General features: G+C 35.9%; 1 protein-coding gene across 1 annotated transcript; it reads left to right on the top strand.

Annotated features, from left to right (window-relative positions):
* Nucleotides 1-7: 7 nt before the first annotated feature.
* Nucleotides 8-19,169, top strand: LOC121370202 (protein ARV1-like). Its single transcript, XM_041495317.1, has 6 exons — nt 8-195; nt 1,863-1,982; nt 10,236-10,401; nt 11,896-11,977; nt 12,676-12,824; nt 17,988-19,169. Exons 1-6 carry the CDS (start codon nt 58-60, stop codon nt 18,119-18,121), a joined length of 789 nt encoding a protein of 262 aa, XP_041351251.1. The 5' UTR covers nt 8-57; the 3' UTR covers nt 18,122-19,169.
* Nucleotides 19,170-23,789: the final 4,620 nt, after the last annotated feature.

The raw sequence follows: 23,789 nt of genomic DNA, 5'->3' as shown, positions 1-23,789 counted from the left end.
CTAGTCGATGATTTTCAGATAAGGGTTATCTCCCTTCTTTGTAGAATCGTAGTTTTTATGTTATTAAATTTCATTATATTTTTTACATTTTGTGAAAATACGGTAATGAAAAGCTATCAGTGTATTCAGTGTGGTTGGGATGCTAAAGAATTATATAGAGATTTTAAAGGTGGAATAATTAAAATAGCTCACTGTGTAAGTTTTTTTTATAATTAATATTATTTATGTTTTGACTTAACTTAAAAGTTTGACACTCACCTTAATTTAAATTAGTAAAAGTAATATTCAAGACACTACATGCCCGTGGTCAAATTATCCATTTGCTAATTTTTTTTATATACAAAATGACTTCAACATTTAATGTTTGGCTAATAAAGTTTTGTTTAAATTGACTACACACACATTGTATACATTTACCTCTATCTAAAAATTGGCTAAGACAGAATTCTTTATAATATGAGCCATGTTTCTTCAGTTTCTCAACCAAAATATTGTTCACCAAGGTAAACATCTACGGTCTGTTTTTTTAACATTTTGACATTTATTGGACACATGGCACAACAATAAACATCACAATAATAAATATTGTGCTGGAGACGTTTATCTTGAATGAACTAAACCAAAATAGTGCAACAAATGGACACATAAACTAAAAATGTATAACTTAAAATACTCACTAAATCCTGATTAACAAAATAAATCTTCCAACGACAACATAACATATTTGCCTACCAGTTTAAATTTTCTAAATAGAGGGAAGCAAGTTGTCCTGCACATTAAGAAAAGTATTGACTTAATGTGCACCCTGCACAAGTATGAGCAATGAAAATTGCTACAGTTGTTTCAGTTTGTCATAAATTTATTTGGACATTTTGGTTATAAAGTTTAAAGTTTGTTTTGTTTATTAATCATCGTCTATTGGATGTCAAAGATTTCGTAATTCTGACATATATCGTAGAGTACCGTAATCAATAGTCACACACCTTCAGTAGTTGTGCAAGCACGAATCAATGACTTCACATTTATCAACAAATGATAAAACAACACTTCAAGGTCAAGGTTTCGATCAGGCATCATTCACATAAGTTTAGTTTTGCATAACTCATTTTTCGTTCTCGGCAAAAAAAAACCCCCAGACATTAAAACTATTTTACACTATCATTTGTCACTGTTCAAATAATGATATATTTGTAACGGGTTACGCAAAATGAAATTGGTTACCTGAAAAACATTTTGGGTAACCCATATTTGGGTTACGCAAACTTCCAATTCTCAGAGGACAGGTCTGTTAACAGAATATGTCTGAAATGAAAAACATTTTGATAAGTGATTTACATCGTTTATTATTTCATTAGTAAAAAGTCAGTTTTCTCTAATACCAAATATAAGGGTCCATAGATGGAAATTACCGAACATGTCACAAGAATGGGGTGTGCAATTATTCGTTACCTTTTACGTAGTATGCCAAAAGTTGGTCTTATTTGAAAACTTGCTTTGGCAAATGAATTCGGCAGTAAATATAAATAACAAATAGTGTGTTATATACATCAAAGAACCAACTATTTAAGTAAATAATATTTGTTTTATTTCTTTTCGGTTACACATGTTTACTTTACTGTTTGTTCTTAGGTACTGGTACACAACTATTGATTACTAAGGATAGTCTTAGAGAGGAAACTTGCTTCATTTTTCCATTAGTAGCAAGGGATCTTTTATATGCACCATCCCACAGACAGGATAATACATACCACAGCCTTTGATATATCAGTCGTTGTGCACTGGCAGGAACAAGTTTTGGTAATAAAGTATACCCTGCATGTGTGTATGTACTAACATGAACAGATTACATTTTCTGTTAACAGGTTCACTGCCATGAAGTTGTAGACAAATATACTGAATATGAGCCAGTCATTGTATTTCTCGATGCTCTTCTCTTAAAGACCCCAGCGTACAGACACATTCTGGTCAACACGGATTATAAGGTAAAGTTAAAACAGGCAACATACATATGCAACCCTTGCATTTAAGAAAATGTCTATGGCAAAGAAAGCATGCCATTAAAAAAACCCTGAATATAGTCCAAGGCAAAAAGGTTCTGTGGAGAATTAAAACTACTCCACGCCAAATATCCACGGGATTGCTGAATACCGTGGGCAATTGCAGGGGTTGCATATGATAATATGATATAGGGTTGTGACTTGACCAGATGTAGTGCCTGACATTTCAGCTGTCTATGGCCAAAAGGTGATTTTATATATTGTGCAATTAACTGTGTTCTAACAGAAGTTTATTAGTAGGCAACTACTCCTTCCGACACAGTTACAGTTCAAAATTGACAGGAATAAAGAGACATTTGTCACTATGCTTGTTAGTAATCAATTTGACAAGCAGCTTTTGCTCTCCAATTCCATTATATATATATATACTCTTCAAAAAAAGAAACGCAAAAGGGTACAAATGGGTTATAACTCCGATTTTATGTTTCCTACCGGTTCATGCTTTGTGAATATAAGGTCATTGCATGTCCCAAACACATTCCCATGGTTACATTCGATAAAACGCAGCTACTGTACAATAAAGTTCCAAAATGTGAATATTCGCAAAAATGCAGCCACGTGCAAACCATGTCACCACTGCACGTGCGTTGTCTGCACGTGCAACATGAACACCGACAGTATAAAAGTGCAGGGTGTTCGCTTGCCTGGCCTCTGTATCTGGCCGACAGTTGACAATCCAGAACATGCCACGTCTCAGTGAACCGCAGAGAAACAATGCCATCGGCCGACTAGACGCAGGCGAATCCAGAACGGCCGTTGCCAGGGCATTCCATGTGTCCCCAAGCACCATCTCCAGACTGTGGGACCGTTACCAGCAACATGGATCAACACGTGACCTCCCTAGATCCGGTCGACCACGGGTCACTACCCCCGGGCAGGACCGCTACATCCGGGTACGCCACCTTCGGGAACGATTGACTACTGCCACCTCCACAGCCGCAGCAATACCAGGTTTGCGCAGGATATCCGACCAGACCGTACGGAACCGCCTACGTGAGGTAGGAATTCGTGCCAGACGTCCAGTTCGAGGTGTCATCTTAACACCACAACACCGTCGACTCCGACTGCAGTGGTGCCAGATTCATCGACAATGGCCTCAACTGCGATGGAGACAGGTGTGGTTCAGTGACGAGTCCCGATTTCTGCTCCGACGTCATGATGGAAGATGTCGCGTGTATAGGCGTCGTGGTGAACATTATGCTGCAAACTGCGTGCAGGAAGTGGACAGATTCGGCGGGGGTAGTGTCATGGTGTGGGCAGCCATCTCACACACTGGCAGAACTGACCTGGTCCACGTGCAGGGCAACCTGAATGCACAGGGCTACATTGACCAGATCCTCCGGCCACACATCGTTCCAGTTATGGCCAACGCCAACGCAGTGTTCCAACATGACAACGCCAGGCCTCACACAGCACGTCTCACAACGGCTTTCCTACAGAACAACAACATTAATGTCCTTCCTTGGCCATCGATATCACCGGATTTGAACCCAATTGAGCATCTATGGGACGAATTGGACCGACGCCTCCGACAGCGACAACCACAGCCCCAGACCCTGCCCGAGCTGGCAGCAGCCTTGCAGGCCGAGTGGGCCACCATCCCCCGGGACGTCATCCGTACTCTGGTTGCTTCAATGGGCAGGTGGTGCCAGGCAGTTGTCAACACACGCGGAGGCCACACCCGGTATTGACTCCAGATGACCTTGACCTTGGTGGTGTGTCCTATCACTTACTCACAATGGACTAGAGTGAATTGTGAACAATCCTGCAACATTTGGTAATTATCGGACTCACCATTCAATAATTAAATCAATTCTCCAAATGTTACGACAATGTGGTTTCGCGTTTCTTCTTTTGAAGAGTATATAAAGCGTAATACAACTATTCAGCTTATGATATTAATGCCAACTACATGTACATGTATATCAACATTAGGATGACCCATACTAAATTATGTATCCCGCAATCACTGTATGTATTGGCAAGATATGATGACTAGATAAATCTCTATATTTTTGGTCACTGACCAAAAATATAGGTCGCGTGACATAAGCCCAATTCAACCAGAGTATTTCAGACTAGATTTTCAATAAACATACTCTGTAAATCATTTAAGTACAGTAAATATAAATAACTTTTACTTTTGCGATACAATACAAAACTTGTATATTTATTTATGAAATGGAGTTTAGAAATGCTTTTTGAATGTGACAGAATGTAGCTAGCGTCCTAAAAAAAATGACATTATGTAACTTGTATAAAGTCATATGGCAAAAACCTTGCTACGTTGACGATACTTTATTTGCATACACAAAAATGGAATAAATAATGATTTTCCTACTATTCCCGGAGGATTCCAGGATAAAAGAAATAACTTGTTACTGTCTTAAGATATAGGCTTTATCCTGTTCAGGTTGAATTTTAACCTTCGCAGGATAAAGCCATTATCTTAAGACCGTAACCAGTTATTCCCTATATATTCATCTCACTGCATGAAGTAGATATAGCTGCCTAATTTTCTCAGACTGTATTAATTTTTAATCCATATCTGTGACGTCAGGTGTAGATTATTTTCAACAATCAACATTTTCAAAACAATGCAGTTTGAACTTTTTATGCATTCAGGTGAAGCATTTAAACCCACTACTAACAGAACGTATTCATTGTAAACAAATACAATGCTTTAGCTGACAAGGCCAGACATCTGCTTCATCAAATAAGCATGTAATTTAAGGCCTGGTGCAAATAACGTATGACATTTGACCAAAAATTCTTCTTTAACAAATAGTCTGATTTTCAGCAATTTCAACAGGGGAATAGTATATATTTTGATGACAAAAATATATTTTGTGGCTAAGATGTATAGAACTAGGAAAATTTGTATCTATTTTGAATACAATGGACACCTTTTCATAATTTCATTGTAATATTCTGACCAATTAATAATACAAGTTTTATTTATTATCTTCAAGGTTTTTTAGTGTTGATATGTTGGCATGGATCTAATGCAATTTTATAAACATCTATACATCTATAAATGGTTGCTGATCAAAAAATAATGACATTACACATAGAAAATTATATGTATTTTCAGAAACTGGAATTATGGAATTTAAAAAAAATAACAAGGCACATATTTAGATTAGTAAAAATGTCTTAACCATAATTCTGGACATGCTTACTTAACTTCCTGAAAATTTGAAGAAGATATCTCTTGTAAGTGCATGAATATAAGCTCTTGAATATTTCACTCTGAATAGGATTTCACCGTTATGGTTGGGACACATGCTTTACAATAGCATTTGAACAATTTAATTGTTGACATTTTATTACTGTTATCATAAAAACATATAATACATTCATATGATAATCATTTAAAACAATCTTAGCTTCCTAAAAAACTCATATAAATGTGATCATAGAAGTGTTATTTCAAAGAACTGTGACATTTTGAACACCTCCCAAAATGTCAAATGAAAGACAATTAAACTTTCAAAGAACTAAATACCCAGACAACATAAAAATAGCTCAAAGTTACTCAATTATGTACTTAGTGTCCATTTAATCTATAATTAGCCATACATTGCCACTCAAATGCCCACATCCTTAGTGTTACCCTGGACGTTATGGTTGGGACACAATAATAAACAACAAACTGTAGGTTCAAAAGAATTGTTCACAATCTATGATTTGTAGCATATACACATATTATTCACTAAATAATGTTTGGTACCTCATTTGAATGAATTTTAGAATGCATAACATTCATACATCAAATATTTGGTGCTTTCAATGAAAAAATGTACGAATGATTGAATATAAACTGAACTTTGTCAATAAATCTAAATGTGTATTGGATACCCACATACTTGTAATGCATGTGCACATGAAGTATAAAACAGCTTAACTACTCAATCAAACACTAACAGTGTCCATTTAATCTATGATTATCCATACATTGCCACTCCAATGCATAATTGTCCCAACCATAACGGCAACCACATTATGTTTATATATATTCAGTTGTGACTTTTATTTTATGTTTTCTTTGTAAATTCCCTTATATTTAGGCACTTCTTATATAACTTACATAATTGACAAAGCATTTACTCTACTAGCATATGTCGGTTGTAAATGATACCTTGTTTAATTACATTTAAGTAACCAAAATTTGTTTAGTATTCCAACAAACATTTAATTACAATGGATTGGTACATTATAATCTTCTTATGACACATTTACTGCTATTAAATTTGGTAGCTTTTAGAGACATGTAAAGTGATATTATTGCTAAAAAATAATCTATATTATTGCCATTATGGTTGGGACACCACTAGTTTTGGGTCCTTAGTCTGGAACTGTCTTTGAGAATTAAGTCCACTGTAAGAGAAAATAATAATAATGGGTTATGGAAATGTGTGCAATAGAATTGGGTGAATATAGTGTAACTATATAGTATTCTACACAACAATATATAAGGAAGAACCACCACCGTTATGGTTGGGACAGGTGTTACATGCTACCAAAGGATATGAGTAGAGTGTGTGACAAGTATAGAAAGGATAAACTACACTAGTTATTTACATTATCACTACATTTGTTATGAAATTGCTCATATTAGGGTGTATACTACCAAATCAAATCCCATAGATGACAATAGTAACATATGCGGCTAAAACTCCTACCTGCAACGTATCAACCGACATAAACGCCACGGATATAAATACTACCACCCCTTACACTTAAAGTGAATCAGAAAAAAATGGGGGTCAAGCTGCTCGTTTCTGAGATAACGGGTAGCGTCTATGACTACCCTAGTACTTTTTTTTACAGGTACCCCATACATGTTTCAAGCACAATGCTACTTGACACATTGGTACTAGATGAAATAAAATTGCACATTTATTTTACCCAGATGAAACTATTATTTTTTACAACCAACACACTCACATTTATAACCAATCACAGGACTTGTGGTGTTCACTTCTCTATCAAAAGTTCGGTGCACCTCGAACTTTGACCCAGCCGGAAGTTATTTGGTATAGTACTACCTATACTGATAACATACATTTTTCAAAAAGTGTCCAGCTATGTGTCTTTATGACAACCAGGATCTGGTGTATTCTGACATAAACTGACAACCTCACTGAAAGTGTTGTTTCTACAGTGCAACCTAATATAATGTACACCTCAAAAAGCATATATATTGCATATAGTTTTGTACAAATGCAATATGTCATATTAAACAACAAAATGTTTTAAAATAAAACTCCTGAAGATATTTACTTTCAGTTGGGTGTGTGTACTCAGGTATATATGTAGAGACAACAAAGATAGTCAGAGTACCTCTACCCCTTTAAAGAATGCCATTAAAACACATGCACTTGATTGACCCCTAGATTATGAAGACCTTAACAGGCACATCAAAGAAATATCAGTATTAAAAAAATACACTGTCTGAGGAAGGAAACACAAACATGACTGTACCTGTATGAAGTAATGACTTAATGTCCTGAACATTAGTGTTGGGAGGAAATCCTGTATGCTGGGTGTGGGTGTCTTCAAGTTACCAGGTGTGGGAATTTCAAATCCATCGGCCATGCTGATTTTCATAATGAACCATCAAAACCATTGGCAGCCACCAATATTCCTGACTATATTTTATTTATAGCCTACTGTAGTTGGAGGTTTTAATAGTTGTGATATCTGGAATAATCATGCAGCTTTAACACATTTATTTTTGATTAATTACTGAAAAAACCTATTTTTAAATGACAAAATTACCCGAACATCTATTTTCTTGCATTATTTTCTAATCCGGATGAATACAATATGTACATTAGATGTATTCCTACAATCTGTAATCCAGCATTTTATTTAGCTAGTAACATTAGGTAATACAGCTTTAACAATAAAATAAATTATCAACTTAATCCAAGGCAGATAATCAAATCTGAAAAAATTGGTTCTGAATCTAGTATAAACTCAAAATGCTTTTCATGAGAGCTAACTAAGTGATTATTAAGAAACAAAAATGATCTGGAGATCTAAGTATATGTTTAACAACCTTATTGTTATGTACAAATAAGAACAGAAGGCACAATAGTGACAACAAATTTAATTATGTTTTTGGTAAAGTTTTTCTTCAAATTTACTTTAAATTTTGCATAAAACTACAAATTTGTCTAAAATATAACTTAGCACCCTATAAATATGTCAAAATGACAATAAAAATCAACTTCTTTACAAATTTGAGTTTTCAGAATTTCATACATAAAAAATTAACAATGTTAATGGAAACTAAAGACATTAACCCACTATTGGCACATGCTATTTTTAATATAAAAATAAATTGCTATTAAAATCTTAGTTCAGGTTGCCTATATATAATACCATATTTAAGAGCAGTTGTATATGGCAAGTCAAATACCATGTAAAAAGAAATTATTGAAATCTTTACAGTATGAATTATAGGCCAAAACCAACTTTTCTTCAGTGCTAACTTTGATTCAAACTCCATTCAGAGCCATGTACAGAGATTATTGTCAAGGTCAAGGTCATTGTGAACTTGCATGATCGAGTGATGGCTAATTAATCAACCAGTATAGTTTAATTAAATAAAATGACAAAATCATAATATTTTTTATTATGCACTGAATATGTGCTATAGGGTGTATACTACCAAATCAAATCCCATAGACGACAATAGTAACATATGCGGCTAAAACTCCTACCTGCAACGTATCAACCGACATAAACGCCACGGATATAAATACTACCACCCCTTACACTTAAAGTGAATCAGAAAAAAATGGGGGTCAAGCTGCTCGTTTCTGAGATAACGGGTAGCGTCTATGACTACCCTAGTTTCGCACAAAATTTGAGTACTTTTTTTTACAGGTACCCCATACATGTTTCAAGCACAATGCTACTTGACACATTGGTACTAGATGAAATAAAATTGCACATTTATTTTACCCAGATGAAACTATTACACTCACATTTATAACCAATCACAGGACTTGTGGTGTTCACTTCTCTATCAAAAGTTCGGTGCACCTCGAACTTTGACCCAGCCGGAAGTTATTTGGTATAGTACTACCTATAAGGCACAAATAACTGATTTATCTTAATTTCTATTCATGCAGAAACAAGTAAAATGGAAAAAAGGGGTTTTTGGAGACAATTATCCAATTTTTGAAAATGTACCACAGAAATCATATTTGTTGACCAATTTCATTGATTTTTGCGATTACAAATTTTGTAAGCATATATCATATTCACTTAAGGAAGTGTGTTATTTTAATTTGCACATAATTGCAGTTTTTATCAAATATGCTTGTCACACAAAAAGTTGCCGTTTTTCACAGGTTTTGTCAACTTTGTTGCTAGGTACAATGTATTTACTTCCGTTAGTGTGATTTGTCTGAAATTTGAAACATATATCAATTGGGTACATACAAATTAACTGACAACAAAGAACCATCAATATCACATTAATGGTAATTTTCAGAAGCTGAAATATACTGGAGACAAGACAATTGATTCTTATTTGCACCAGGCTTTAAGCCTTATAAACCTGATACTAGTGATAGTGATATATTCTGGCGGAACATGACAAAGATTGGCGGAAACTAAATCGGAAATCAGTGATTACATGTTTAGCATGTGCATCATGGTTAATGCCAGCCATCCACTGCTGTCAATTTCCTGACCAAATCATTCAGGGAAGGTCCAAAAGGATCCTATCGTTTTGGGTTATTAGTTTTGTAAATATTCTTTTCCTTTTTGACCAATATTTTCATTAAAAAATATAACAAAGAAGTTAATTTGGCAATCACGTAAGTCATTTTAATGAATAATGGATTAAGTTGGAAAATGCACTCAGAAGTGTAGATTCATGAAAAATAATTAACTCACCCCTATGGGACTCATAAATTATTTTTCATGAATCTACACCTCCTCGTACATTCTCCATTACATAATGAACATATTGTGATTAATTTAAGTGTAAATTATTACATAGTGTTGACTGTACTAATCAGCATTCTTTCCTTTAAAATAATTTTATAATATGCCTGAAACTGCCTTATCCTGACTACATATTAATGTTATCAGAAAAATAATAGCTTCCTAGGAGAAAAGAACTGCATACATTTCTGATAATTATTATTTCAGTCTCCATGGAAACTAGTGATTATTCTGCTGTTCTGTGATGCATTTACGAAGCTTGTTGAACAGCGATCTGCTCGCTCATCTCGTGTGGGCCGTCTCGAACCAGACTATGTTTTCTACTCCGCATTGGAATGGGATCTCTACTGGAACATCTTCATGGCTTCAGCCGGTTAGACATCTTACAAAATCAAGTTTTGTTTTAATCAGTCCCCTATCAGGGATAGCTTTGCCACTCACCAAATTTTAAAAACAGTCAAATTTTATTTTAATTAGTCCCTCTTTTAAAAACAGTCAAATTTTATTTTAATTTGGTAAAAAATATTAAAGTAATTATTGATATTTTGTTGGAAAATAATGTGGTTTTTACCATCATTGAAGTTTCATGGATAATTTGGCGAAAGTTTCTGCTTGCGCAGAGCTAGCCCTGCCTATTACAAAATCAAGTTTCTTTTTAATGAGTCCCAAATTACAAAATCAAGTTTCTTTTTAATGAGTCCCAAATTACAAAATCAAGTTTTTTAAAAATTAGTCCCAGATTGCAAAATCAAGTTTCTTTTTAATTAATCCCTTATTACAAAATCAAGTTTCTTTTTAATTAGTCCCCTATTACAAAATCAAGTTTCTTTTTAATTAGTCCCTTGTTACAAAATCAAGTTTCTTTTTAATTAGTCCTCTATTACAAAATCAAGTTTTGTTTGCTGCTAAAAATCAGAAAAACATACACCTACCTATGTCCTTAGTTTCTTTCACTGCCAAAATTATTTTAAATGCTGTGGGTTTCAGTGATTTCAATTATTAGTATGATATTGGGGTAACTTAAATTTGGACTGAAATTAATAAGGGGCTTGTTCTGGGCAGAAATCCTGCTGGCAGTAGCCCAGGAAGTGACACTGGGCAGCAAATGCATCCAAATAGTTAATCAATCCATTGTTCTCTAGTAGATTTTATACAAATTATCTGTACTGCATACATTATAATATTTAGTCCATGAATATAGAGATGGAAACTTTGCAGAACTCGTCCGTTTTGTTACCCTACCCCCATTTCTCCAGCAGTTATATTTTTACAGAATTGCTAAGAGAGACAATATAAAAAGCATTATAAAATATTTATCAGGACATTTAGGATAGTAAAACTTAGAGGATTGGGAATTAATGAATTTGAGTATATACATGTATATTTGCAATGGAAACAGAAAGATTATCCCTAAAATATTTGGGGGGGTTTGTTTTGCTGGGGTATCATTAAACATTCATTCATTCTGTATTTGTATTATTGTATATCTCAGAGTTTCTCAACCTTTTTCTGATTGACTGCCTGCTTAAAGAGTAGCCCTACTGTGTTTGGCAATTTGCCAACAGACATTGGTGGTTTTATTGAATTACATGTAGGTATGTTTGTAAAATGTAATATGTACCAGTTTAACAAAATATGAGTTTTTATTAATAGTCACAAAAATAAGCACATTTAACAAACAAATATTTTTTCAGATACTATAATGTAGTTCTGTGGTTGTATGTAGTTGGGGGAGGGGGTGCTGGTGGGGTTGTGGAGAGCTGGTGGCATCGTGATTGTTGGTTATACATTTGTATATTCCTATAATATCGACAGGATGGATTCAGATCATGCATTTAAAATGTTTTTATTTTTATTTTATTTTTAGAACTGCTTGTTTTTCTTGGTGTTGTAATTTTACTTTGGATTGTTTGGATGAAAAGAAAACGAAAATCTACAACATTACATGAGTAAGTATATATAATACATGTAGTTTGAGAAAATTGGTATTTAACATTAAATAATATGTAACAATTTATTTATTTATTTAGCAGCATGGACAAAGGATATACTAGTCTGCTCACCAAATGAGTGTAAACATTTTGATAAAGGATATACTAGTCTGCTCACCAAATGAGTGTAAACATTTTGATAAAGGATATACTAGTCTGCTCACCAAATGAGTGTAAACATTTTGATAAAGGATATACTAGTCTGCTCACCAAATGAGTGTAAACATTTTGATAAAGGATATACTAGTCTGCTCACCAAATGAGTAAACATTTTGATAAAGGATATACTAGTCTGCTCACCAAATGAGTGTAAACATTTTGATAAAGGATATACTAGTCTGCTCACCAAATGAGTGTAAACATTTTGACGGATGAGTTAAGAAATGTAACCACTAGTCGGAAATTTCTAAATATTTTACGTCAAAAATATATTTATATATATTTAATTATATTTCAAAAGTGTCACATAATTTCTAAATATTTTATAGGGACAATCAGGTCAAATATGAGCCATATGTGTTGGAAAGATGCATCACCTACATGTATACAAACTGACAGTTTAATGAATGAAAAATACATCATTTTTGATTTTATAAAAGATTTCTTGAAGATATTACATTTTTTATCTTCTAGGTAACACATTTTTTATCTTCTAGATACCAGATGGTTGTGAGAGCTCTAGTAATGTCTGATTTTGGCAAGATTCTCCTCATCCCAGTGATGCTGTGGGGTCAGACATACAGTGTATTCTATATATGGATCTGCCATGTTTTTGTCTTGGCGTCAAATATCCAGGCTTTAAAAGGTGAGTTTATATTATAATAAGCAAGGTTCCAGTGTGAGCTACTATTTGGCAAACTAAATCAAAATTATTCAATAGCTCCATTTATCTTTTGATGAACCATTCCAAATTATGTGCCAAAATTACCTCATGAAAACTGCACAATCTTTATATTTTTGACTTAATCCTAAAGGACATTAAAAATTCAATAGCACCACAAATCCCCCCCCTGCTACCGACCCCGCCCGCTACCGATCCCACCCGCTACCGACCCCGCCCGCTACCGACCCCGCCCGCTACCTACCCCACCTGCTACTGACCCTGGTTGGGCTGCTGGTGCTCTCTTGTAAGTGCAGGTGGTCCCTCCACCCACCCCAAACCCTTTCCTGTCCTGGACGGAGGAGCAAGCATGGGCCGACACCTATGCCCATGACAGGTGTGCACTACAACAGCATGTTCTGAATGTACATGTTGGGCCCTATGACCTGACCTGACCTATACTACTTATAGTCACTTTCGTTTTTTCAATGTACTTAACTTTCTTTACTTATGCCTATTTGCTCACTGGACTAAGGAATGCCACTGTTGTCTGTCTGTGGCCATCTTTTCCATCTCTCTCCTGGTGTAACTCATCTTCTTTGTTTCCTTTTCGGTGTCTCTTTGCCAGGTGTTCTGTTCCCTGCCTCTTCGTTTCTTCCCTAGGGGGTTCCATGTGATGACTTGACGGGTGATGGTTTCTATAGGTTTCCTGAGTGTATGTCCTATCCACCTCCACTTCCTCTTCTTTATTTTGTTTTTCAATGTAGGCTGGCTGTTTAATCAAAGTATTTATGGTTGGGTTGGGTTTTTTTTGGCAGCTCCTCCCATTTTTCAACTTTTTCTGTCCATCTTAACACCCTATTCCATGTCTCTCTCACTGTCTCAGGTTTTTGTCTCTTGTGGCCATTCATGCAACACATGTGCCATTTTTCCATCAGCATTTGCTGTGGGCTTTGGCCCACTTTCCATGTATGATTTCTCGTGAGTGATGTAGCATTTCCATAAGCAGATTCCTACACAGTTTGACATCATCGCAGTGTACATGACTGGTATATCAAAGGCCGTTGTATGTACTACCCTGTCTGTGGGATGGTGCATATAAAAGATTCCTTGCTGCTAATCGGAAAGTGTAGCCCATGAAGTGGCGACAGTGGGTTTCCTCTCTCAATATCTGTGTGGTCCTTAACCATATGTCTGATGCCATATAACCGTAAATAAAATGTGTTGAGTGCGTCATTAAATAAAACATTTCTTCCTTTCATCGCAGTGTACTTCCTCCCCCCCACCCCCACTGCTCCCTTTCCTCTCTCTCCTTTGAATTCCATCTCATTTCTTCCCGATCTGGCAACTCCTATCTTTCAACTTCTTTTGCTGTCCACCTCCACAGCAGGTGGACAGCAGGCTATAGTGGTTGACATGTTTCATTGTGTAGTGGGGGCAAATTATTTCAAAATTAATTTCAGTTGTTGATGTATATTTTATTTTGTCTCGCCGTCAAAAGTTGCAGTGTTAATTTTCTAATCATTTACATTTGTGTTCAGATCTATGTGTCAATCCTTTGTTGTTGTTTTCTTTTTTCAAAGAGCTTAGTAGGTTACTTGAAATGATGGTATGTACAGTGATACCCCTCTAAACCGGACACCCTTAGGACCAAGTAAAATGTCCGTTTTTTTAGGTATCTGGTTTAGAGAGGTTAAGTTCTGTAGTGATTTATAAAAAAGGACCGTGAAAAATGTCTGGTTTGGGGGAATTCCAGTTTACAGAGGGTCCGGTTTTGAGAGGTTTCACTATACAAATACAGCTCAGTGGTAGAGAACATGCAGGACTTCTAGATTATGGTAGCTCCACTCCCGTGGCTAGTGATATTCAATGTTGGGCTAGTAAGTAATTACTATTACCATGCCCGACGGCTAGTGGAAAAAAGTTGTCAAATGCTGCATTTAAGTCTATTTTGTAAATATGAATATCCTGTCCCCACTACCACCTACCTCCCCAATCTTAGTTGTTTTAAGTTCTATCTCCCTCTTGAGATGACATATCTGATTATTACTGTTAGTAAAATTGTCTTTACTTTAAAGTAAAGTAGGCTAGTGGATTTTTTATTGTGGCTAGTAAAAAAAAAAAAAAAATTACTGATCCCATGGCTAGTGAATTTTATAAAAATTCTAGAAGCCCTGGAACACATTTGAGATGTCATGGGTCATAAGATCGATACCCCTTTATGGAATCAGGATTTTTCAATCCTAACCACTGCTCTACATCTGGTAGATACTCATTTATGCAACCAGGTAGACTTTCTGCCAGAGTGTAAAATGGGTATGTCGCCATACCCAATGTTTTGGCAGATGTTTCTTTTTAAAGTTAACCTTTTCACAAAATCAATTATTTTTATCATTACTGTGTGATTTTCTTAACCCTAACCCTAAACTTAACCCATTTTCTTTCTAGGGGAGGCCACCCACACTACACTGTGGTTGCATTCAATTCCATAGTGCCATACCCAAATGTTTTGGCAGATGTTTCTTTTTAAAGTTAACCTTTTCACAAAATCAATTATTTTTATCATTACTGTGTGATTTTCTTAACCCTAACCCTAAACGTAACCCATTTTCTTTCTGGGGGAGGCCACCCACACTACACTGTGGTTGCTGATGATAACTAGTTTAACGTGCCCATATACCACTAGGGTTTCGAACACGCCCATCCCGAGTCCGACCTCCGATAAGATCGGTGGCCTGACTCGGGATGGGGGGGGGGGGGGGGGGGGGGGGGGTGGTAGAAACTGGGCAGAATTTTGAAAATAGCAATTAGTAAAGAAGTTAATAGATAAAAAATTAAAAGGTTACAAGCCAAAAATAAAAAAGAATTGACTGCTCGGTCGAATATTTATATAATTTGGAGCATTTTAGAAGGACAGTCCAAAATTAAATAAGAGAAAGAAGAGAGGATCGGACTATTTAATAATATTTAAAAAAAAAAGAAGTAATTTCGACATAAAATTTTGAACGCAGATCTAAAAGTTTAAAGTCCGATCGATATGTCCACGCGAGTGGCCTCGTTAAGGCCGTTTGGGTGCACAGCATCTACGGGGAGGTGATGTTGTTCCTCTCCTCAAAGTGAGGCACCAGTCTCCTGTAGCTGTGGGTGCTAAGGCAGTGGACCATCTGTGGGTACTGGGCGCCGGTGACGATCTTCATGATTCTGTGGATGGTGTTGTTATCCATGTCATGGCTGAGGAATCCCTGTCGGTAAAGATCATCCCGGCGCGACGTCACTACTATAGCTTCCACTCCCCGTAGTTTGACCGTGTGGATGGCGACCTGGTGGCCATCGGGAAACGTCTTGAAGTTTTTCTTCGTAGACCCCGCCTGGCAGTCTGTCGGGTCCGTGACGTCTCCCACCAAGTACTTAGAGTACTGGCCTTTGATTTTCCGCGCTGCCACTCTCCAGTCACCCGAAGAGGAAGTAGAAGGCCGCGTCTTGGCTGGTGGTCCTCCGGGGGGGTCACGGCCTTCCTCTTGACAGCCCCAACATCCAGAGTCGCCGTCGCGGAGTCCCCCGTGGGTGGGGGTCTCGACGCAGACGAACGACGAGCGGGAACAGGTGACGCTGGTCGCGGTGCACTGGTTGGCTGCTCCACTTCCCGCATCTGAACAGTCGGTCCGGCTGGTTGGCGAGTCGCCTCCCGTCGATCCGTCCGGTTTGGTCGTGGTGGGGGCGGCGACGCAGACGGGACCGCCACTGGCGGTTGAGCCGCCAGCATTGTCCCCGCCTGAGCCGCCTCTGGCGCACGTTTCCTCTTCCTAGTTCCCTTCCTCTTGGCTGTACCCGCGTCGCCATACACCAAGGTCACGGTTGCCCGTGACCCGGTGTACGCGACGCGGTACTCCAACAGCGATCCATAACTAGCGATCAGTCCCCCCAGGTGGGGGGGTAAGTTGAGAGCGCATGAAACCACGTCTAACTTCATCGCTGGCCAAACTGAGAGTTGCATTCAATTCCATAGTGCCATACCCAAAAATTTCTTTCTGCCAGAAACACTGTCATGTTATTCCTACCTTAACCAGTGCTCCACATCCGATACATTAAAGACCATGGTATGGAAAACTACCTATAAAACTTTTCTTGCTGCTTTTTATTAGAATGAGTTTTTCTCTCACTCTAGATCTAGAAGAATTGTCAAAATAACCATGTATTACTATTAAACATCAAATAGCCAAACTTTATAATGTGCTAAGGTGTTGGTAAACATTTCTTTTCTTTTCTTTCGATCACATGATGCAGTGGAAAGTATTTAATATTTTAATAGTGGTGAAGAGTGCAAAGGGTCAAATAAGTTTATGCATTGTAAATTCAATACATAAAAGTATCATACTTTAGTATACGTATTGGATACATAGAGGATTCGTCATGAGTATTTTTTAATTTGGAAAATATCAACCGAGTCTATGTTAATCGGTATATTTTTCATATTAAAAAACATGAGTAGTGAATTCTATTTATCCTATAACACTTCTAAAATAACATTTTAATTAAATTTTTAGTAAATCATGGTACTAAAGTCGCCGCCATCGGTAATATGACGTCATTACGATTAGCACAAATTAGTTTGATATCATGCATTTTAACTAAATATTTGAAAACGTTACAATCAGGTATACAGGACTTGTTGGCTTGTAAGCAAATGACCCATCTATAGCAACACATTACCTAGAAATCTTGCAAATTTGCATACCACTATTAAGCGGGTTAATACACTAAACTATCACATAGCTTCATGACATGGATATCATGGGTAAGTTATAGGATAAAATTCAATAATAAACAATGGCAGTATTATATCATCTTAAAAACTGTAAATAATAATAAATTTTCATCAAATTGTCTCACCACCTTCAGCCATTGTTCCAATTTATTAAATATATTTTGATTGGGGGGGGGGGGGGGGGATCAACTTATAGGTACAGATATACTGTGATACTTGGAACATTAAACAATAGTTGCTAATCAATTTTCAATTGTACTAGAAACATCGCTAATCAAGATTTTGAATTACAAATGTTCTCTAATAATTTGGGTTTTAGATGGTGTTTTTATAAATGGGTAAAGATTTATTACTCAGACATATATCTTGTTTCTCACTTTCAGTTGTGTCCATCGACTGCAGTCTCCAGTTTTCATTCATACTGGTGTGTTTGGGTTACACAGCCCAGTGGTTTGTCGTATCATGGCTGCCTGCTCATTGGACTGATGTATCATCATCTGTCTTACCATTCAGCTGAAACACACTTTCTCAACTTGTACTGATGCAAAGGGTTTTATACAAGCAGCAGCCATTGTAGCCGAGCAAAAAGCAAGTATGGATTCTCAAAATGAAGTAAAAGAATATGTGTGTTATCCAGGCCTGTGGGAAAGATCCCTTGCTGCTAATGGAAAAATGTTGCACTTGCCCTCGGAAGATTACATGACAAAATTACCAAATGTTTGACATCCAATAGCCGATAATGTGCTCTAGTGGTGTAATAAACAAATAAACTTTGATTTACCTGGATTTACCTGGATTTACCTGTATTTACCTGGATTTACCTGTATTTGGGACATAACTGTTTCTGTTGTGTATTTGGTGCCATGTGCAAGAAATTCCATGTAAAAGATTCTTGCTGTGCTATTTTTTGGAACGTGCTGGCCTCGGTGGTCTAGTGGTTAATGTATCAGCTATATATATATATATATTAGGCTGTAAATTACTGGATGCACATCTTAGTACCAGCTCCTACCCAGAGTTTTAATCCACGGCATGGTGAGGTGGTGAGAGGCCACTACACCGATTACTGGACCTGTCCAAATAGCCGAGTGTGTATGCAGGACAATGTGTTTAAATCTTGATTAGATATTAGCACGGAAACTGTGGAATGATCACCAGCAGTGGGTTTTACCTTCAATCATTGGCAGAACCAGAGATGGGTCATAAGAGTCCTGTGAACCCCCGACAAACCTATTTAAGTGCCTTTTTTAATTATAAAGTTACTGAAATTCTAAGCATCTTTATTTAAAACATTTCCAAGGAGACCCACCCCCTACAAATCTCGCTCTTGAACGCTTGACTTATTTGCCTTCAGCAAACTCTAATTGCCCTTTTTAGAATTTTATGACCCTTTACAAAATCATAGATCACACACATGCATGCACGTACATGCACACTCACTAATACTGTAAAGTAACACAAATGTTACGTCCTAATACTAATAAACAATGAGCTCAGGTTTTATAAACCAAACATTCCTTTCTTTACATTTACTTGTAATGGGAAAATAAAAGACTTAAGACATTCATGATGTTTTGTATTTTGTTTTATCGTATCAAACAATGAACACAAACATGAGCACAAGCCGGTGTAACAAATGTTCATGCAATAACATTCCAAGGAGACCCACCCCCTACAGATCTCGCTCTTGAACGCTTGACTTATTTGCCTTCAGCAAACTCTAATTGCCCTTTTTAGAATTTTATGACCCTTTACCAAATCATAGATCACACACATGCATGCACGTACATGCACACTCACTACCTAATACTGTAAAGTAACACAAATGTTACATCCTAATACTAATAAACAATGAGCTCAGGTTTTATAAACCAAACATTCCTTTCTTTACATTTACTTGTAATGGGAAAATAAAAGACTTAAGACATTCATGATGTTTTGTATTTTGTTTTATCGTATCAAACAATGAACACAAACATGAGCACAAGCCGGTGTAACAAATGTTCATGCAATAACATTGATGCACTGAAATAAATTACCGTTCAAAATTACAATAACATGTCAACTGAATTCAATAACAACTTTAAAAACAGTAATTAAAAATAACATCCTGTCGGTAATAAATTAAATGAAATCAGTATCATAACAGAATCCTTTTTTTCTGCAGATACATAACAAATGACAACAATTCAGCACAACTAAATTTTCATAATCATCAGTGAAGTGAAGGGAAATATATTTGAAGAAAAATATTTTTCCCAAAAGGACTAATTTAAAGTTACTAACCCTAATTATTAGAAAGTCTACAGTCAAGTTGCACATTACTTATAACTGCTTGCTTTAAAATGACAGACCCTAGTTTTTAAAAACAAACACATATTTTTCATTTTTAAATCCATTTTTGATAATTGAAATCCTACATTATTGTTATTTTTATTGTTAAGGTTATTAATTTCTGTATATCCGAGTGTTTCTGGTCATCCTGATGTTTCTAATACCACAAAATGCACTTTCCATAATTTAAAAAATACACATACCTTGAGTAGTAAAGGTTATGGAGTCATATGTTTAAGAGGGTATTTCCCCGTTTCAACATCAGTGACTCTCGTCTCACTTTATTTTAACTTTGGAAGGAAGGAAATGGTTTATTTAACGACACACTCAACACATTTTATTTATGGTTATTGAGGGGAAAAAACCTGCTGTCACCACTTCATGGGCTACTCTTTTTGATTACCGTAGCAGCAAGGGATCTTTTATATGCACCATCCCATAGACAGGATAGCACATACCACAGCCTTTTTGATGTACCAGTGTGGTGCACTGGCTGGAGTGAGAAATAGCCCAATGGGCCAAACTGACGGCACATCAAGTGAGCACTTTACTACTGGGCAGCGTCTCACCTCTAACTTTGGGGACGGGATTTAGCTCAGTCGGTTGAGAGCTATCTTGGGGTGCTTGTGTCGCAGGATCGAACCGTCTCTGTGGATCCATTTAACTAATTGTGTTTTTTCTCGTTCCATCCAGTGCACCACAAGTGGTCAAATGCCGTGGTATGTGCTTTCCTGTCTGTGGGAAAGTGCATATAAAATATCCCTTGCTGCATTAGGAAAAATGTAGCGGGTTTCCTCTTATGACTACGAGTCAGAATTACCAAATGTTTTGACATCCAATAGCCGATGATTAATTAATCAATGTGCTCTAGTGGTGTGTTGTTAAACAAAACAAACTTATTTATACTGCAACTTTATACAGATTTGTTACCAGTACATGTTTGTAGATTAACCAAACATAGTGTCCCATTTTCACGGGTTGAAACTAGGGGCTCCATCTTAAACTATAGGGGTGGGACATTGCCCAGCGTTTGCTTGATGCGCGGTCAGTCTAGGATCGATCCCTGTTGGTGTACTCATTGGGCTATTTCTCGTTCCAGCCAGTGTTCCACAACTGGTGTAACAAAAGCCGTGGTATGTACTATCCTGTCTGTGGGATGGTGCATATAAAAGATTCCTTGCTGCTAATTGAAAAGAGTAGCCCATAAAGTGGCGACAGTGGGGTTCCTCTCTCAGTATCTGTGTGGTCCTTAACCATATGTCTGACGCCATGTAACTGTAAATAAAATGTGTTGAGTGCGTCGTTAAATAAAACATTTCCTTCCTTCTTGAACTATAATTTTTGACAAATCCAATGTGTTTCTGGTGACAGGCAATCAGATTTCAAACTTCATGGGAAACACTTTTTCGGTTCCATTGTCTTATGATCATGGAAACCCATCGGAAACAGTTTTTAGGTTCAGTTGAATAGTCGTACTCCATAATACTAATAATCATGGGAAACGAAATTACAGTTCCGTGAAACCTGATGGCCTGTGGTGGTCCTGATGTTTGTAGCAGCTCAAAGTACACTTCAAGTAAATCGGAAAGGTTTCTACCTACTCAACTATGGCCTTTAAAGCGACAGACCCTAGTTTTTAAACACTAAGGCATATTTTTCACTATTAGAGCCATTTATGATCATTAAAATCAAACATTACTTACATTTTATTGTTTACATTATCCATTTCCATACAAACGAAGTGTTTCCGGTCATCCTGGTGTTTCTAATACCACAAAATGCATTTTTCATATTTTTTAAAACGCACGTTTGACTGAGAAGTAATGTTGATGGAGTCTATTTTTAAGGTTATTTCTATGTCACAGACTTTTGTTTCACTCTGTTGTATCCAAATTAACCAAACTTAGTGTCCATTTTTACGGGCTGAAACTAGAGTAGGTGAAAAATATGCCTTAGTGTTTAAAAACTAGGGTCCGTCACTTTAAGTACAGATAATAAAAGAGTATTAGTTGTGTGATTTTAAAACATAATTCTTGGTATCTATTAGGGACCGTTCAACTATTACAAAACCATAAGGGATGAAGCGTATCATATAATGCATTATAAAACGTGACGGAGAGGGTATTTTCCAAGAATTGCACATTTTACATAACAATTGTCTCACTTTTATTTATAAAGTAAACTGCAGCCAGTCAATGTTATTTTATTCTTTGAAAAATGAATTTCTGTTTAGTAATTATAAAACAGAAATTCCAGCAATATTGGTCATATTAGTTGCAAAATCTGAGAAAGCAGGCAGGAGTGGTACTGACAAGAATTATGTAATTTTATGTTAAAAGGGGGAATTTGATGTATGAAAAATGCAAAATAAGTATGTAATTGTTGAACGGCCCATTACACATGTTCCACTCAATAGTGGACATTTTCCCTTTTACATCTATCAACAGGTTCAAGTATAAAATATTAAAGCTACAATCTCATCTTGCCATATTTTAAGGAATATTTTCCTAATACAAAATACAAACACAACTACTATTTTAATAAATTTGTGTCTTTTTGCTACTGATGTATATAGTCAAAAATACTTGATATGACATGACTATCACTATTTTTTTAAATTACTCGTACATTGATACATTAAAGAGTGGACAAGTTGTCTGCAATTTAAGGATTAATGGTAAAATGTTACATATTTACATACGTTCATAACCTAGATCAATGACTGCACCTAGGATATCAGAAGAATAGTATATGTTGATGTGGGTGATTTATGGTTAAATATTTTTTAAAATACACATTTAATAGCTCTTTAAGGTTAATTTAATGTAAGTGTACACTAAGTGCTTTATTTCTGGGGATTCTATTAGTGTTATAGCTTTGATGAACTTGAAATTTGATCATAATAGGGGGGTGGGGGAGGTGTTCTTTAAAACTATATCAAAAATATAATTATGTAAAGAAAGAATTCATGTACATGTACAATGTATTTCTTTTTTCTTGGTTTTTAAAAAGCCCACATTTATAACCGGTAATTTAAAAAACCTTTTTTTTCTTCTTTTTTTTAACGTTTCAATATGTATCGGTATGTAATATATAAACTAACTCTCTTACTTAGGCCTATATACTGGGGATTATCCTTATTAGTTTTGTATAGCTTTGATGAAACTTATAATTTTGATCATAACATTGTACTACGGGGGATCCTTGTTCTATTAAAACTATACCAAACGTATAATTATTTGTAAAGAAAGAATCATGTACATGTACAATGTATCATTTTTTATTGGTTTTAAAATGCCCACATTATAACATGTATTTGTAAAAAACATTTTACTTTTTTTTTTTTTTACCTTTCAATATGTATCTATGTATGCCCATAATCTCTAAACTCTCTTGTTAGGCCTATATACTTCTAATCTATCCTTTGTTGATTTTGTACTATGTTGCCCAAACGTACATGTATTTGTGAAACATTGTACTACGGATCATCCTTTATTGATATTAACTATGTTGCCCATAACGTACATGTATTTGCACTTAACCAAATTTAACATTTAAATTTGTCTGGTCAAGTTGATGGACAAAGATATTTCTGTGGCCAAATTTGTCTTTAGATACTATTAAAATAAAGGAACTATCCTCAGTTTTCAGCACTAGTAAGACTTCAATTCCCCCCCACCCCACCCCACCCTCCAGATTTGAAAAAAAAACCCACTAATATGTTTTAAATATTATACGCATTATACAGATTAATACATATGGAATGAACTTTAGATGAATTATTTAAAATTCCATTTGATTTTTGGAAAAAATAATAAATTTGTACATACAAAATTATTTTTGACAAAAAT

Source organism: Gigantopelta aegis, chromosome 4, assembly GCF_016097555.1.
Source record: "Gigantopelta aegis isolate Gae_Host chromosome 4, Gae_host_genome, whole genome shotgun sequence".
Taxonomy (NCBI): Eukaryota; Metazoa; Mollusca; class Gastropoda; order Neomphalida; family Peltospiridae; genus Gigantopelta; species Gigantopelta aegis.
This window is presented reverse-complemented; position numbering and strand designations above follow the sequence as displayed.